The sequence below is a fragment of the Lepus europaeus genome, chromosome 5 (assembly GCF_033115175.1).
Source record: "Lepus europaeus isolate LE1 chromosome 5, mLepTim1.pri, whole genome shotgun sequence".
NCBI lineage: Eukaryota > Metazoa > Chordata > Mammalia > Lagomorpha > Leporidae > Lepus > Lepus europaeus.
The window spans coordinates 134,926,229-134,943,583 of NC_084831.1; the positions used below are offsets into that span (position 1 = coordinate 134,926,229).

General features: G+C 40.5%; 1 protein-coding gene across 3 annotated transcripts in view; it reads right to left on the reverse strand.

Annotated features, from left to right (window-relative positions):
* Positions 1-7,490: 7,490 nt before the first annotated feature.
* The window catches only part of FMO1 (flavin containing dimethylaniline monoxygenase 1), a 29,987-nt gene continuing 20,122 nt past the window's right edge, over positions 7,491-17,355 (reverse strand). For all 3 annotated transcript variants that reach the window (XM_062192726.1, XM_062192725.1, XM_062192727.1), the window contains 5 exons: positions 15,770-15,912; positions 14,036-14,235; positions 10,915-11,279; positions 9,941-10,013; positions 7,491-8,253 (listed from right to left, as the gene is read on the reverse strand). In XM_062192726.1, the coding sequence (XP_062048710.1) occupies positions 7,911-8,253; positions 9,941-10,013; positions 10,915-11,279; positions 14,036-14,235; positions 15,770-15,912 (1,124 nt within the window). In that variant the 3' untranslated portion in view covers positions 7,491-7,910. The remainder of the gene's footprint in view (positions 8,254-9,940; positions 10,014-10,914; positions 11,280-14,035; positions 14,236-15,769; positions 15,913-17,355) is intronic.

Genomic DNA, 17,355 nt, shown 5'->3' on the forward strand with positions numbered 1-17,355 from the left:
TCGATCTTATTCAGACAAGGTCATAGTCAAAGTGGAAGTTCTCTCCTCCCTTCAGAGGCCCTTCTTTGATGGCCCCGTTCTTTCTACTGGGATCTCACTTGCAGAGACCTTTCATTTAGATCTTCTTTTTTTTTTTTCTAGAGTGTCTTGAATTTCCATGCCTAAAATACTCTCATGGGCTCTTCAGCCATAACCAAATGCCTTAAGGGTTGATTCTGAGGCCAGAGTGCTATTTAGGACATCTGCCATTCTATGAGTCTGCTGTGTATCTTGCTTCCCATGACGGATCATTCTCTCCCTTTTCGATTCTATCAGTTAGTATTAGCAGACACTAATCTTGTTTGTGTGATCCCTTTGACTCTTAGACCTATCAGTGTGATCAACTGTGAACTGAAATTGATCACTTGGACTAGTGAGATGGCATTGGCATGTGCCACCTTGATGGGATTGTATTGGAATCCCCTGGCACATTTCTAACTCCACCATTTGGGGCAAGTCCGATTGAGCATGTCCCAAATTGTATATCTCCTCCTTCTCTTACTCCCACTCTTATATTTAACAGGGATCACTTTTCAGTTAAAATTTAAACACCTAAGAATAATTGTGTGCTAATTACAGAGTTCAACCAATAGTACTAGAACAAAATAAGACAAAAATACTAAAATGGATAAAGTATTACATTGTACATCAACAGTCAGGACAAGAGCTGATCAAGTCACTGTTTCTCATAGTGTCCATTTCACTTCAACATGTTTCCCCTTTGGTGCTCAGTTAGTTGTCACCGATCAGGGAGAACATATGATATTTGTCCCTTTGGGATTGGCTTAATTCACTCAGCATGATGTTTTCTTTTTTTTTTTTAACTTTTATTTAATGAATATAAATTTTCAAAGTACAGCTCATGGGTTACAATGGCTTCCCCCTCCCAAAATTTCCCTCCCACCCACAACCCTCCCCTTTCCCGCTCCCTCTCCCCTTTCAGCATGATGTTTTCCAGATTCCTCCATCTTGTTGCAAATGACTGGATTTCATTGTTTTTGACTGCTGTATAGTATTCTATAGAGTACATGTCCCATAATTTCTTTATCCAGTCTACTGTTGATGGGCATTTGGGTTGATTCCAGGTCTTAGCTATTGTGAATTGAGCTGCAATAAACATTAATGTGCAGACAGCTTTTTTGTTTGCCAATTTAATTTCCTTTGGGTAAATTCCAAGGAGTGGGATGGCTGGGTTGTATGGTAGGGTTATGTTCAGGTTTCTGAGGAATCTCCAGACTGACTTCCATAGTGGCTTTACCAGTTTGCATTCCCACCAACAGTGGGTTAGTGTCCCTTTCTCCCCACATCCTCTCCAGCATCTATTGTTGGTAGATTTCTGAATGTGAGCCATTCTAACCGGGGTGAGGTGAAACCTCATTGAGGTTTTCATTTGCATTTCCCTGATTGCTAGTGATTTTGAATGTTTTTCATGTGTCTGTTGGCCATTTGGATTTCCTCTTTCGAAAAATGTCTATTGAGGTCCTTGGCCCATCGCTTAAGTGTGTTTTGATGTTGTGGAGTTTCTTGATTTCTTTGTAGATTCTGGTTATCAACCCTTTATCTGTTAGATAGTTTGCAAATATTTTTTCCCATTCTGTCGGTTGCCTCTTCACTCTCCTGACTGTTTCTTTTGAAGTACAGAAACTTCTCAATTTGATGCAATCCCAATAGTTAATTTTGGCTTTGACTGCCTGCGCCTCCAGGGTCTTTTCTAGGAAGTCTTTGCCAGTACCTATATCTTGCAGGGTTTCTCCAATGCTGTCTAATAATTTGATGGTGTCAGGTCATAGATTTAAGTCTTTAATCCATGTTGAGTGAATTTTTGTGTAAGGTGAAAGGTAGTGACCTTGCTTCATGATTCTGCACGTGGAAATCCAGTTTTCCCAGCACCATTTATTGAATAGACTGTCCTTACTCCAGGGATTGGTTTTAGATCCTTGATCAAATATAAATTGGCTGTAGATGTTTGTATTGATTTCTGGTGTTTCTATTCTGTTCCATTGGTCTATCCATCTGTTTCTGTACCAGCACCATGCTGTTTTGATAACAACTGCCCTGTAGTATGTCCTGAAATCTGGTATTGTGATGCCTCCAGCTTTGTTTTTGTTGTACAAGATTGCTTTAGCTATTCAAGGTCTCCTGTGTCTCCATATGAATTTCAGCATCATTTTTTCCAGATCTGAGAAGAAGGTCTTTGGTATCTTGATTGGTATTGCATTGAATCTGTAAATTGCTTTTGGGAGAATGGACATTTTGATGATACTGATTCTTCCAATCCACGAGCATGGAAGATTTCTCCATTTTTTGGTATCCTCTTTTATTTCTTTCTTTAAGGTTTTGTAATTTTCATCATAGAGATCTTTAACATCCTTGGTTAAGTTTATTCCAAGGTATTTGATTGTTTTTGTAGCTATTATGAGTGAGATTGATCTGTCCATTTCTGATAGATTTCCCTGTTTGCTGGCATACAAGTCCTTGTAGTAATTTCTGATGATTCTTTTTATTTCTGTAGTGTCTGTTGCTACATTTCCTTTTTCATCTCTGATCCTATTGATTTGGATCTTTTCTCTTCTTTTTTTAGTTAGTTGGGCCAATTGGGTGTTAATTTTGTTTATTTTTTCAAAAAACCAGCTCCTCGTTTGGCTGATTTTTTGTAATGTTTTTTTTGGATTGAATCCTGTTGATTTCTTCTCTGATTTTAATTATTTCTCTTCTCCTACTAGCTTTGGGTCTGGTTTGCTGCAGATTTTCTAGATCCTTGAGATGAATTTAAAACTCATTTATTTGGTGCCTTTCCAATTTCTTGATGTAGGCACCTATTGATATAAACTTTCCTCTTAACACTGCTTTTGCTGTATCCCATAAGTTTTGGTATGTTGTGCTGTTATCCTCATTTACTTCCAGAAAATTTTTGATTTCTCTTTTGATTTCTTCTATGACCCATTGTTCATTCAGGAGCATGTTGTTCAATCTCCATGTGTTTGCATATGCTCTAGGGATTCCTGAGTTGCTAATTTCCAACTTCATTCCTTTATGGTCTGAGAAGCTGCATGGTATGATTCTAATTCTTTTGAATTTGCTGAGACTTGCTTTATGGCCTAGTATGTGGTCAATCCTAGAGAAGGTTCCATGTACTGCTGAGAAGAATGTAAATGCTTTCTGTGTAGGATGAAAAGTTCTGTAGATATCTGTTAGCTCCATTTGGGCTATAGTGTCATTTAAATCTACTGTCCCCTTGTTGATCTTCTGTCCTGTTGATCTGTCTATTTCTGAGAGTGGAGTATTGAATTCCCCCAGTACTATTGTATTGGAGTCCAAGTCTCCCTTTAAGTCCCTTAACAAATCTTTTAAATAAACCGGTGCCCTGTAATTAGGTGCATATACATTGATAATCATTATATCTTCCTTTTGAATTGATCCCTTAATCATTATTTAGTGCCCCTCTTTGTCTCTCTTAACAGTTTTTGTGTTAAAGTTTATGTTGTCCGATATTAAGATCGCTAGGTCCGCTCTTTTTTTTTCATTTCTGTTGGCTTGGTACATCTTTTTCCAGCCTTTCACTTTCAGTCGGTGTGCATCTTTATTGGAAAGATGTGTTTTCTTGTAAGCAGCAAATAGATGGGTTTTGTTCCTTAACCCAATCAGCCAATGTGTGTCTTTTAATTGAAAAGTTCAGGCCTTAACGTTCAATGTGACTATTGATAGGTAGTAAGTTTGCCCTGCCATTTGCCAAAGATATTTTCTAATATATGCTTTGAATTCCCTTGATCTTTTGCTGTGAGATTTCCTTCCTTTACCTTCTTTCATATTGATGACCGTGTTTCTGTGTTTCTGTGTATAACACATCTTTAAGTATCTTTTTCAGGGTTGGACGAGTGGCAACAAATTCTTTCAATTTCTGTTTGCTATGAAAGGTCTTTATTTCACCTTCATTCACAAATGAGAGCTTTGCAGGATATAGTATTCTGGGCTGGCAGTTTTTCTCTCTTAGTACCTGGGCTAAGTCTCACCATTCCCTTCTAGCTTGTAGGGTTTCTGATGAGAAGTCTGCTGTGAGTCTAATTGGAGATCCTCTGAGAGTAATCTGAAGTTTCTCTCTTGCACATCTTAGAATCGTTTCTTTATGTTTCACTGTGGTGATTTTGATTATGACGTGTCGTGGTGAGGATCTCTTTTGGTCATGTTTACTAGGGGTTCTATGAGCTTCCTGTACCAGGATGTCTCTGTCCTTCTCCAAACCCGGGAAGTTCTCTGCAAGTATCTCACTAAAAAGGCCTTCTAATCCTTTCTCCCTCTCCATGCCTTCAGGAACTCCTAGAACCCAAATGTTGGGTTTTTAATAGTATCCTGTAGATTCCCAGTAATATTTTTTAGATTTCTAATTTCCTCTTCTTTTCTTTGGTTTGCCTGTTTCCTTTCCTGTGCTCTGTCTTCTAAGTCCAATATTCTCTCTTCTGTTTCACTGACTCTGTTTTTAAGGCTTTCCAGTGTGTTTGTCATTTGATCTATTGAGTTCTTCATTTCATTTTGATTTCTCTTCACTATCACACTTTCCTGTTCTACTAGTTTCTGCGTTTCATTTTGATTCCTCCTTAAGATTTCATTTTCTCGAAGGAGATTTTCTATCCTGTCCATTAAGGAATTCTGTACCTCAAGCATTTGTTTTTGAAAACTTCTAATTGTTCTTATCATAAATTTTTTGAAATCCGTATCTTGCATTTCTTCCCCCTCATCATTTTCATAATCTTGGCTTGGGTTGTCTTGTTCATTTGGGGGTGTCATAATGTCTTCCTTGCTTTTGTTTCCTCGTTTTTTGCATTTGTTGCTTGGCATTGTGGAGATGTCTTTGGATTTTTCTGCCCTTGCGGTGGTGTTTTTTCTTGTTATACTACGACTGTATTAAGTGGACTGCCTGCTTTTGATGGAGCCTTACATGCTTGAGATGGGTGTGGCCTGAGAGCTCTGTTTAGTTCCTCAGGTTAAGGGTGTGCCAAAGGTGACACTCCCAGGTTAGGCGTGGTAAATCTCTCTTTCTTTCTTTTCTTGATTCAAAATGTAAGCAATTCCGCACAGCTGAATGGAATTGGAGGTAGTTAGCAGGCGAATGATATACCCACAGGAGCCAGAGATCAGAAGCTCTTTCCCAAGGACCACACAGGGAATCTGTGCTGCCCTCAGTGTGGGCTCCAATTCTCCTGCAGTCTCCCACTGGGTTGCCAAGGTTATCGAATTGTAGCATCTCTGGAGAGTACTCATGTGAATTCAGTGAGTTCTCTCCTCCAGTCTCAGTTCATTGGCACCACCCATTCACTAGGTCCTAATCTCCTGTTATTTCACCTCCCTCAGAGTCAGGTTTTTCTACTAGGCTGAGGGCCGGTGGAGACCTGAGGTCCCCTGCTTATTACGTATGTCCAAAATGGCACCTGCCCTTTGTCTTGCTCGCCTTTGAGAGGTGAGCAGAGAGAGAGAAACTCATGTCCATATCAGTCACTTTTTTTTCCTCTCTCCTCTAGTTAGCCTGGTGAACTTTTCCCCACGGGGTTTCAAGCCTTGTTCCCTCTAGTCTCCTCTTTCTGCTTGCCCGCTGGTGTCTTGGGCTATTGAGGTTTGGCTCACCTCGCGTTCCAGTGCTGGTGTGTTGAGTCTGCCGCTGGTGTCCCGAACTTGGGCTCCCACGCTCTCCATGCAGGTCCACTGTGAATCACTAGTTCCTGAAGAGTTTCCTCTGCTGTTTCTTCTCCTACTCTGCCTTGAACTTGCACTATCTCCACTTTTATTAAACTGTCTCTTCCTTGACTATCAGTGTGCTCCCTTCCTATTCCACCATCTTGCCGCTCCCCTTTTCACTTTATTTTAAAAGGCAGAGAGAGACAGAGACAGAGAGATCTATTCACTGGTTCATTCCTCAAATCCCAAGAACAGCTGGGGTTGAGTCAAGCTGAAGCCAGAAGTGTGAAATTCAATCCAGATCTCCCAAGTAGGTGGCAGGGCCCCAGCTTGAGTCATCATCTACTACCTCTCAAGGTGAACATTAGTAAGAACATGGAATTGGAAGCAGAGCTTAATGTGAACCTGGGCATTCTAATATGGAATGTGTGTCCTAGGAGTTGTCTTAATTCTTAATGTCTGTGCCAAATACATTTCTCTCTTTTTCTCTCTCTCTCTGTATTTGAATGAGAGAGAGAGAGAGAGAGAGAGAGAGATAGGGAGAGAGAGAGAGAGAGAGAGAGAGAGCACTTCCAGTCTCTGATTCACTCCTTAAATGATCACAATGGCTGGGGTTGGGCCAGGCCACAAGCAAGAGCCAGGAACTAAACCCAGGTCATCTGTGTGAGTGGTAGTAAGAACCCAATTACTTGGGCCATCACCATTGCTTCCCAATGTCTGCATTAACTGGAAGAGGAGACCAAATGGAGGAGCGGTGATCTGCATTTATCCATAGACCTCATGCTTTTCTGACTCCATACTTTGAAATTCCCATCTAAACCACAGTCATCTCTGTAGGTCAAGTTGGCAAACCTACCAGTGAGGTGAAGTGAAGGCAGGGCCTCTTCTGGCTGAGGCACACCTTCAACCAATGTAGCTGTGAAAAAGGCTGGGACTACTTTGGTCACAGACTGCTTTGGACCTGGTGTTTGCTTTTGCTCTTCTTCTGCTTCCCTTTTCTTTACCTCTGCTTTCCCTCTGTTGAAGGCTTCCTGGAAGTGTTCTTTACCTAATTAATTCCAGCTGGATTTAGTTGACTCTTTTTTTTTTTTTAAGATTTTACTTATTTATTTCAGAGGCAATCTTACAGACAGTGAAAGGTAGTGATAGAAAATTCTTCCATCCTCTGGTTCACTCCCCAAATGGCTGCAATGGCTGGAGCTGAGCCAATCCGAAGCCAGGAGCCAGGAAATTCTTCCGGGTCTCCCACATGGGTGCAGGGGCCCAAGTGCTTGGGCCATCTTTTATTTTTGCTTTCCCAGCCATAGCAAAAAGCTGGATCAGAAGAGGAACAGCTGGGACTTGAAACGGTGCCCATATGTGATGCTGGCACCACAGGCAGAGGATTAACCCACTGTGTCACAGTGCCAGCCCCTGGTTGACTCTTAAGAGGAGGAAGTCCTGTTTCACTCTTAGGACAACCTTGTCCACGAGGAACTGAGCAAGTTTTTCACCCCCTTTGGTTTCTAGATGTCCACTGAAAGAACAGGTGCAGGTGGTTGTTGTCTGTGGCATGGCTCTGATTCAAGTCTTTAGCTTGCCAACTGGAGCACCCATTTGGTCTGAGAGTACATTCTGGGGGAATGAGCAGTCCCAGATATGTGCATTCCTTCAGAAATGTGTAAACTGTCTCATTGGATTGCTTGTACTTTGGTGGGATTTGTTCATACATTTCTCATCCTCTTCTCTCTTTCCCCAACTCTTAAGAAGTGAAAAAAAAGACCACTTGAAGCAATCAGTTATGAGTTTCTTTTTCCTTTTTATTTTTAGTCAACCAATATCATAAGGACATCATTTTAGTACAACCCAATCTTTTTGAGGTAGGGTTTTAGTTGAAATCTATGAACATAGCTTACATGGGAAACAGGTGTGACTGCTCAGAGTGCTGCCTAGGAGAGCTCTCTTCCTAAAAAATGCACCTGGGACCTTCCAGAAGCCTTCAAATGCTAAGAAATCTTAGTTATCATCCTCTAGTATTTGATATAGGTGGAGCTGGGGAGAGGTTTATCAAAACCCTTGGTAACTCTGGGGCTCATGAGGGAAAAGAGGGGCAACCTTCATAACCTGGGAATGACTCTTAATTGCAAAGGCAAGGCCACTGTAACAAAAGAGGGCATTGTAAATCTACTCTGTGCATTTGAAAAGTCAACTAGCAAATCTTTTACTTATAGGAAAATCAGGAAAACAGACACAAGCAAAGCCAGAATGGCAAAGAGTTTAAGCAAACTTTCAAAAGGAGATGATGATTCTTGTACAATTCGAGTTTTGGTGACCTTGAATGTGCGATCCCATTGTGTCATGATGGCATTTCTGGCTCCTTCCCATTTTCCTGGTCCAGTCAAGCGGAATTGGTACGGTGAACACGGGCCAAAGAATATAGTCAAAGCCAGCAGTGGGTCAGTCAGGAGTAGAGAGAACAGGTTGGGTTTTGCATTCATAGAGCTCAGGAGATCATCTATGTACGTGATGTAATCTGATTGTAAGGCTTTGCAGTAGCACAAGCCAAACCTTTGTGACAGGAAGATTGGGGGTGGGGAGGGAGCAGGGAGAGACAAAAAATAAAATAATCTTAGAACAAGTAAAAGAGTCCAGAGCACACGAATGTTGCTACAAAATTTGGAATAGTTTCCATGCTCTCCCATTTATGCATGAACTATCTAATGATCTCATTCTACAAGAAGTTTACAAAACGTTCATGGAACATGCATGAAAAAGCTAGGCATAAACTTCAACAAAATTTTTGTGCTGAAGTGAACTTTTAATTTTATTTCCTATGAATGCTTTCAAGGATATATCTAGTAAAACTCAGTTACTATTGAATTTGTATGAGGGTGAAAATTCACATGGATGGAATTCCCTATAATGCTAGTATCAGCCACCCCATAATTGACTGATGTGCCAAGGAAATTTGAAAAATTTGACTTCATCCTAATTCGTGATTTATCATGCAGGTATTCTATAATGAAGATCAAATAATATCCTAGATTGAGGATAAATAAATGATATTTAAAATTCTTTTATTGTTTGAAAGTTGACACTTTGGCAAGGATAGATCAACACTTGAAGTCTGGAGGCATATGTAGATGAGAGAAGAGGTAAAAATGTCCTTAAGTGTAGTGCTTTTTAAAATTTTTTTTCTCTGCTATTGATCTTTTTTTCAAGTGAAAATTTATATTAAACACCAAAATAGATAAAACAGTAAGTCAGATAACATCAGGAGTGTTTTGGTTGGATTAGGAGTAAGAGCCCTGGGCCATGAATCCCTTCCTGAGTGGTAGCCAAGAGCATACCACAAATGGAAGCCTCTTTTTTTTGCAGCAGATGCCGATAAAAGACCACATGGTAAATGCTATAGGCATTGAGGGCTGTATTATGGTCCCTGTCAATTAGCCAATCCTGTTGTTCTAACATAGAAGTAGCCATGACAATAGATAGATGAATGAGCCTGGCTGTGATTTAACAAAACTTTATTTTTGGCCACTGTGATGTGAATTTCACATATTTTTCACATATTGCAGCATCTCCTTTTTCTTCTATAACTATTTGAAAGTGAGAAAGCAAAGGCCAGTTTGGTGGACTTGGCCATGCATGGGTTGTGATCTGCTGACCCCTGCACTGGAGCAGCAATTAGAATAAAAACAAGAGAACTTTTAAGACTTGTGGGATGCATAATTGGGCAAACACTTCTGGTGTTCAAATGGAGAAGCCCAATCTTTTCTGCTTCCTTGGATAAGGTATGGAATAATTTTCATTGGATAAGATATGGAATAAAGAGTAATTATGCTTTTCTAGAATCCAAATTCCATGTGATGCTAGATAACCGTGGTCTTCAGAGATGACTCTGAGCATGTGCACGTTCCTCAATTTTGTCATTCTCTTCTTCAACAGGCTTTCCTACATTTTTACTGTAAATATCAGGTGGTTCTTTTTCCTCCCATGTAACTCTCAACTCTCTGCTTTTGCTTTGCCAATTTTAATTATGACTCAGAAAGTGGAGAATGGGACTGGGAATGTGAGAGGGAGGAGGAGGTGGGGTGGGAGAGGGGATGGGAGGGAGGGTATGGTGGGAAGAATCACTATATTTCTAAAGTTGTACTTATGAAATGCATGAAGTTTGTATTCCTTAAATAAAATGTTTCTTTGGGTGGAAAAATAAAAAATGAAAAAAAGAAAGAATGCCCAATAGTTAACTTACCCATTGTGCTTATTTTCTTTCCTTTCATTAACTTCCTTTATCATGACACTTGTTGGTGGTAATTTAATTACACCTATAAAATAAACAAAGCATAGATGCAGTTTGGCTTTAGGTCTAATTGTTTACTTATGGATAAAGATGCTTCACAGCTCATTTTTCATTTCTAGTACTAAGTTCCTCATCTGCTATAGCGAAAATGTTAGTAGCTTGAGATGATTGGTGATATATCCCTGAAATAATTCTTGCACCTGAAATGATAAGTATTTTGTGCTTGTACTAGTTCTTTGATAATAGAACCTTAAAATTGGATTCACTGAATATTGTCACTCAGTTGACTGATTTTTAATTTTAATTGAACCAGTTGATTCAGTCTAAATAACAGGTAGACATAGCTTATGCTTTCTTATCCTGATATATCATTTGTATTGGTAATGGTATAAGCAAATCATTCTGATAGAAAAATTCAGTGTACAATAGAATAGATGCTGATTTTTAAAGATTCTATTATTTTACATAGGAGCTAAGAGTTTCAAAATTTCTTTTCTTTTCTTTTCTTTTCTCTTCTTTTCTTTTTTTTTTATTTTTGACAGGCAGAGTGGATAGTGAGAGAGAGAGAGAGAGAGACAGAGAGAAAGGTCTTCCTTTGCCGTTGGTTCACCTTCCAATGGCCGCTGCGGCCGGCGCACCACGCTGATCCGATGGCAGGAGCCAGGTGCTTCTCCTGGTCTCCCATGGGGTGCAGGGCACAAGGACTTGGGCCATCCTCCACTGCACTCCCTGGCCATAGCAGAGAGCTGGCCTGGAAGAGGGGCAACTGGGACAGAATCCGGCGCCCCGACCGGGACTAGAACCCGGTGTGCTGGCGCCACTAGGTGGAGGATTAACCTGTTGAGCCACGGCACTGGCTTCAAAATTTCTAATATCAAAAATCACATGGCAAACCAAAACCATGTGCCTATTTCTCATATGCTTACCTTTAAAAACTCGAACAGCATATCGAGCTTGTGTTTCTCCTGTGGGTATCATAGACCCCAAGGGTTTGATGAGGCCAATAACAGCCAAGGTTGGCTTTTGCAGATGTGCAGGAAATATATACTTGTACAGTGATGCTTGGCCATCTTCAACTTTCACTACAGACTCATCAAGGAAGGGGAAAGCAAAAGTGTATCCAGTGGCAAAGACAATGACATCAATGGGCTCTTCACTTGGGGTGTTGTGGGCATTGTCAAATACAACAGAGTTTTCTTTCACCTCCTTTATGCTCGGTCTGATAAAAACTTTCCCCGTGATGATACGGCCTGGGAGCTCATCATTTAGCACAGGCTCTTTCAGCTGAATCCTAAACAAAACCATGGACAGGAGAGACATTTATTGAATGTGGCTGGCCCTCTTTCCTACTTACCTTCCTCTCTTTTTTTTTTTTTTTTTTTTTTTTTTAGTTTTCTTTTTTTTTTTATGATTAAGATTTATTTATTTTTTTTAACTTTTATTTAATGAATATAAATTTCCAGTATACAGCTTATGGATTACAATGGCTTCCCCTTCCCATAACTTCCCTCCTACCCGCAACCCTCCCCTCTCCCGCTCCCTCTCCCCTTCCATTCACATCAAGATTCATTTTCAATTCTATTTATATACAGAAGATCAATTTAGTATAAAATACTTCAACAGTTTGCACCCACATAGCAACACAAAGTGAAACATACTGTTTGAGTACTAGTTATAGCATTAAATCAAAATGTACAGTACATCAAGGACAGAGATCCCACATCAGGAGCAAGCGCACTCGGAACAGCGCGGTGCGCCGGCCGCAGCGCGCTACCGCGGCGGCCATTGGAGGGTGAACCAACGGCAAAAGGAAGACCTTTCTCCCTGTCTCTCTCTCTCACTGTCCACTCTGCCTGTCGGAAAAAAAAAAAAAAAAAAAAAAAAAAACCATGGACAGGAGAGACATTTATTGAATGTGGCTGGCCCTCTTTCCTACTTACCTTCCTCTCTTTATTCTAGGACTCTAGCCTTTGTTGGATAGGAGCTTCAAGTCTTGGGAAAAGTTATACATGTGAAAAGGGATTCATGAATGTCCAAGGATTATGGAATATGCTCACTGTTTCATAGAGTTTGGAAGCCTGAGGAAGAGGCAGAGCTTTTTCTAGTTTGCTTCTCTTGCCTTTTTCCAACATTCAGTTATGACTATTGCTTTAGAGATGATTACTGAAAAACTGCTGGAAGCTCTATCCAGTTCCCTTTCTTCCTAGGAAAAATTTTATAAGGAAAATATGTGTTTAAAAAGAACAATGACAGAATCATCTTTCTCTGGCTATGCCTTTGGAATTGGAAGACTAACGATTTGGAGATAATTTTATAAAATCCAAGGCACTGTTGACTTTGGGTGAATGCCCAGAAAGAGATGGCGTAGGTAAAAAGGGAAGAGTACTGGAGTTGGAGGGAGTAAAAATGGCTTATTATATAAATGCTTGTACTTGGAAGAGCTTAGGCAGCTCCTTTAATACTTTAGGCTTTGTTACATTCATAAAATACTGGTACTAACACTTACCACCCTTAGTTCATTGGGTAGGATGAAGAAAATATAAAATTGCATATACGGGAATGATAGAGGGTAACTAAATCTAAGAGAGAAGAGATAATGATTCTTCAGGCTTCTTCCACATTTCGTGGGTTCCTTGTAGTCCTGTAAATCATGAGATTTCTTATATTCTGGTGAACCACCACGAGGCTGGATAACACTCATGCTGTGCTGCCTCTGGACAGCTGAACGCATGGAGGCTCCTGGGAGTGGTATGCTGGGAGAAGGCAGGACCACTCTGGGACTCTCTCTCATACTTCATCTTGTACATCTACTTTAGGACTCATTCCACGTTTTGATTTAAGGAAGATTAAGCCCCAGCATGGACACTGGGGAGTCTGGGTTAGCTGAGCCACGTCTATGATCTGACCAGGCTTGCTGGTTTTAATGAGTCAAGCTTCATGTTGGAGAGGAACTGGAGGCAGCCTCCAGCCAGAGAGAAACTGAGACTGCAGTCAATGGCCGCTGAAGGACTGAATCCTTCTGACCACTACCTGAGTGAGGGTGAAGACTGATCCTTCCCAAGGTGAGCTGTGAGATGACAGCTTGTCATCTAGACGATGCTTCCATTGCAGCTTGTAGGAGATCTCAAAGCAGAGGACCCCAACAAGCTATGCCTGGATTCCTGGTCCACAGAAACTGAGATAAAACTTTATAAGCCACTAAAAAGTCAACTCATGGGAGAAAAAGCACTGATATAAAAGTCAAAATTCCTGAGAAGTCCACAAGTGGAAGAGAGTGTGTAAGAAATAAAGAAGGAAAAAGTGGAGGCAATAAAGAGAGGGAAGGAACAAGAGGAAACAGAAATACATGTAATGGAGGGGGAGGCTGCTTGTCATCATTTTTCCTGGGTGCTGCCTGATCAATGTTGGCTCAGGGTAGAACCTGGATGGAGATCAGATAGGATCTCCATGCTGCAACATCCCCTGGTAATGGAGTTTCATTTGCATAAAATTAATGAATGAGGAAGTGAAGCTTCTGGTTCTTGTTTATGGGATAAATCCTGGTTGCAACTGAAAGGACTGAAATCAAGTTAATTTTGATAGGGTGAGAAGGCACTGCCACTAGAGAGACAGTGAAGAGCAGGTATAATATTCAATTTTCCCACACAATAAAACAAAGCAAACATGTTGTTTTTGTCAACAAAATTACAGAGAAATTATTATTATTTTTGATTGTTACAGATGAGGCTTAAATTACATGCCAAAGTGCTAGAGCTCACTAATCAGTAAATGAAGTTGGACAAGTGACTGAATTTTGCTGAATTTCTCAGTGGAGAAAATGAGATTGTAACTGTACTTACCTACTGGGTTATTGACAAGATGAAACACATAATTTCACATACAGGACACTTAAGAGCAGCTAGTTGTTATTATTAAGCAGCTTTGGGGTAAGTAGTTGTGTTCCTTCATATTTAATCATCCAACTGTGTTATTGTTTGATTTGCATACACCACTGGAAAGAAGAGGTTCCCTCTTCCTAACAACTCTTAGCAGATATGTTATATTTACCTGTCTTTTGGTACTAAGCCATAATTTGCATGGTTGAACCAGCTGTTCATCTTTTTTGCCACCAGCCAAGTCACAATTGGAGTTGGGAGAGAATTTCTGATGAGGTTCTGAAATCGTGTCGTGAACACCATGTCCCATGGGTACCCTGAGTCAAAGACCCGGCTGATCACCCACGCCCCTCCGGTAGTGCTGAGGAACACCTGGAAGCAAGCAAAGAGATTCAAGAAGAGTCAGGACTTGAAAGACACAGGAAAGTACAACACAAAATTATCCTTGATAAGATAATCTTATCCTTCTAACTTCTATTTTTATGTATGTGTTTGATTTATTTGATAGATAAAGAGAGAGACAAAGAGAGAGAAAAAGAGAACACATTCCATTTACTGCTTTACTCCCTAAATGCCAAATGTTCATAGTATCCTGCGGATGAGCCAGGCCAAATTCAGAAGCCAAAACCTAAGCTAGGGCTCTCACATGGTGGCAGTATCACCTGTTGCCTCCTAGGGAATGTATTATCAAGAAGCTGGAATCCAGAGTGGGGCCAGGACTCAAACCCAGGCACTTGAATATGGGATTCAGGCATCTCAGCTGGTGACTTACCTGTTAGACCAAATCAACCAATCAATCAGTTAATCAGTCTTCAAGTCCTTTTTCAGAAGTCATGTGAAGGAATTTTGAGTTGCACACTCCCAGTTCTTTTCCTTCACAGCTAATTTCTCTCTGGCAATTAATGGTTTAGTTACATACACGTTTTTTTTTTTTTCCTGGCCTCTGTTTTTCCCACAACTACACTCTGTGACACTCTGTGAGGATCTTGCTTTTATTGGCCAGCATATTCTCAGGGCCTGGTACCAATTTTGGTTCATCAGAAACTGCAAACTAATTCCTATTAGTTGGCTGGATGACTCTCAATGAGGTTGCACCATAGTTGGAAAGAAGATATATACTCCAAAAGGTGATCAAAAATACTTAAGATTAAAAAGTGTCCGTTGAGGACTGTAAGTTGTAGTATCACATAAATTCTGAAAGAGGGGAGATCAGCTTGTGGTGCAGTGAAATCTGGGAATGTAAATGTAGATGATAAAGAAGGGAAGGGTATGCAGCATCGAACAGGATGGTGTGAGCAGAGGGGAAACAGACTTGGGAACCAGTAAGGGCCACACAATAGAGCTGCTTGGCTGTAGGTGATGGTTGTGCAGATGGTGGTATAAGGGTTAAAATGAAGATGGCAGATTTGGACACTGTAGGAGAAGACTATGATGCCAAGCTAATACATTAATGCCTTTTTCAGATAAGAGGAATTATTATAAGCTTTTCAAGATGAGAGTGTTGTAATGAGAGCAAGCTTTTCAGAGGATATGTTGGTTGGTGGTTGGAGGTCTAGATGGCTTGTATGAGTGGAAAGATAGACTGGAGGTAGGGGTGCAGGGATGCAAGGCAGAGTTAGAAGCATTCACTTGGACTTAAAGAGACCTGGCTGTATACTTGCTAGTGGTACGAATTGCTAAGCATTGGTTTCCTCACCTGTAGTCAGTGACACTGATAGTACCTATGTCATGGCTTGTTTTGATGAAGTAATGCAGTTAAAAAGTAATGCAATAGAAAACATTTGGTGCAGTGTTTGAAATGGAGTAATCCCTATGCATATTAACTATTTCTATTGTCAAACACTGCTTATTGAAAACAAGCACATCTTCAAATAAACTCCTCATGTAGTGACATCAAGACTGGTACCTTTTTTGCCAGGTGGCTGGCCTCCACAGCAATGTCTGTGCCAGAATTGCCCATTCCAACCACAAGAACTCTCTTGTCCTTAAATATATCTGGATGTTTATACTGTCGACTGTGAAAGTATTGGCCCTTAAAGGTTTTTATGCCTATAGAAAAAAAGAGAAGTCAAATAGAAAATTTGCTGGATCAGTGAGTGAAACACAGATATTTTTCAGTTGATAGCACCCCTCTGATAAATGGTTTAAATTGTTTTTATTAGTATATTGAATTTTGATGAGATCTGAAGTATGATATGAATATATGGCCCCAGAACAACTTAGAAGGTAAGTATTTACTTACTGGAGGTAATCACTGTATTTCACTAGATGGGTTTCTGTTTATACTTATTAGATTATTAAACTATAAGCTGAAATATGATATGAAGCTGTTAAGCAAAAGTAAAAGAAATGTACCATTTTTTTTAAAGAGAAAAATTTTTTTTTTTTTTGGACAGGCAGAGTTAGACAGTGAGAGAGAGAGGGACAGAGAGAAAGGTCTTCCTTTTCCATTGGTTCACCCCCCGAAATGGCCACTACGGCCGGTGCGCTGCAGCAATCTGAAGCCAGGAGCCAGGTGCTTCCTCCTGGTCTCCCATGCAGGTGCAGGGCCCAAGGACCTAGGCCATCCTCCACTGCACTCTCGGGCCACAGCAGAGAGCTGGACTGGAAGAGGAGCAACTGGGACAGAATCCAGCGCTCCAACCGGGACTAGAACCCGGTGTGCCGGCGCCACAGGCAGAGGATTAGCCAAGTGAGCCGTGACACCAGCCAGAAGTCTACCATTTTAAGGTTGATGGAAGTTACTGGACAAAAATATTCAATTTACTGATACTTGACTCATGGGTTTTTACAAAGACAGACAAGAAAGTCAGAGGGAACCATGAGCCACAGCATTTATACAGCAAACTTTCTGGATGTCAGCTCTGTGCCTGGCAATGTGCAGGATGATGGGGAAATAGGAGAAATGATAGTCACAAATATTTGCATGAGTTGCGGAAGTTCACTGATAGTTCAGCTTGGTGACACATTGCAACTCAGGCTAATTTTGTTGAGTCAGTAAGTTGACACAAAGAAAAAGGATTACCTTCATTATACCAGGATAACATCTACAGGGCGAACTCTATATCTCAGGTGGTTGGTGTCAAATCACACAGAAACATCAAACGTAAATAGAACATTTTTGAAAATAATCTCAGGACCACTTTACATAATCAGAAGTAATACGTGCTGAAAGAACCTTTTCATTCTACAAAAAGTGATAAGACATCTAGATTCTCAGGGGATTGTGGAAAGTTGCCCTCCTAAGGCCTGGTAGCTCTTTAGTTCACCTTGAATCATTCGAAATCTTACCTGAATCCTGGTTAAAACCCAACAATGATCCAGGGCATTTAGAATTTAGCAAGGATGTATTAGGTTCAAATATTATCTCAGAACAGGAAATGAAAGCCGGGAAAGTCTAAAAAGAATCGTGAAATTCTCTGTAGATTTTAGGTTGTCTTAGATTCTCTCTGGTGCAGACCATTTTGATGACAAACGGACACACATACGACT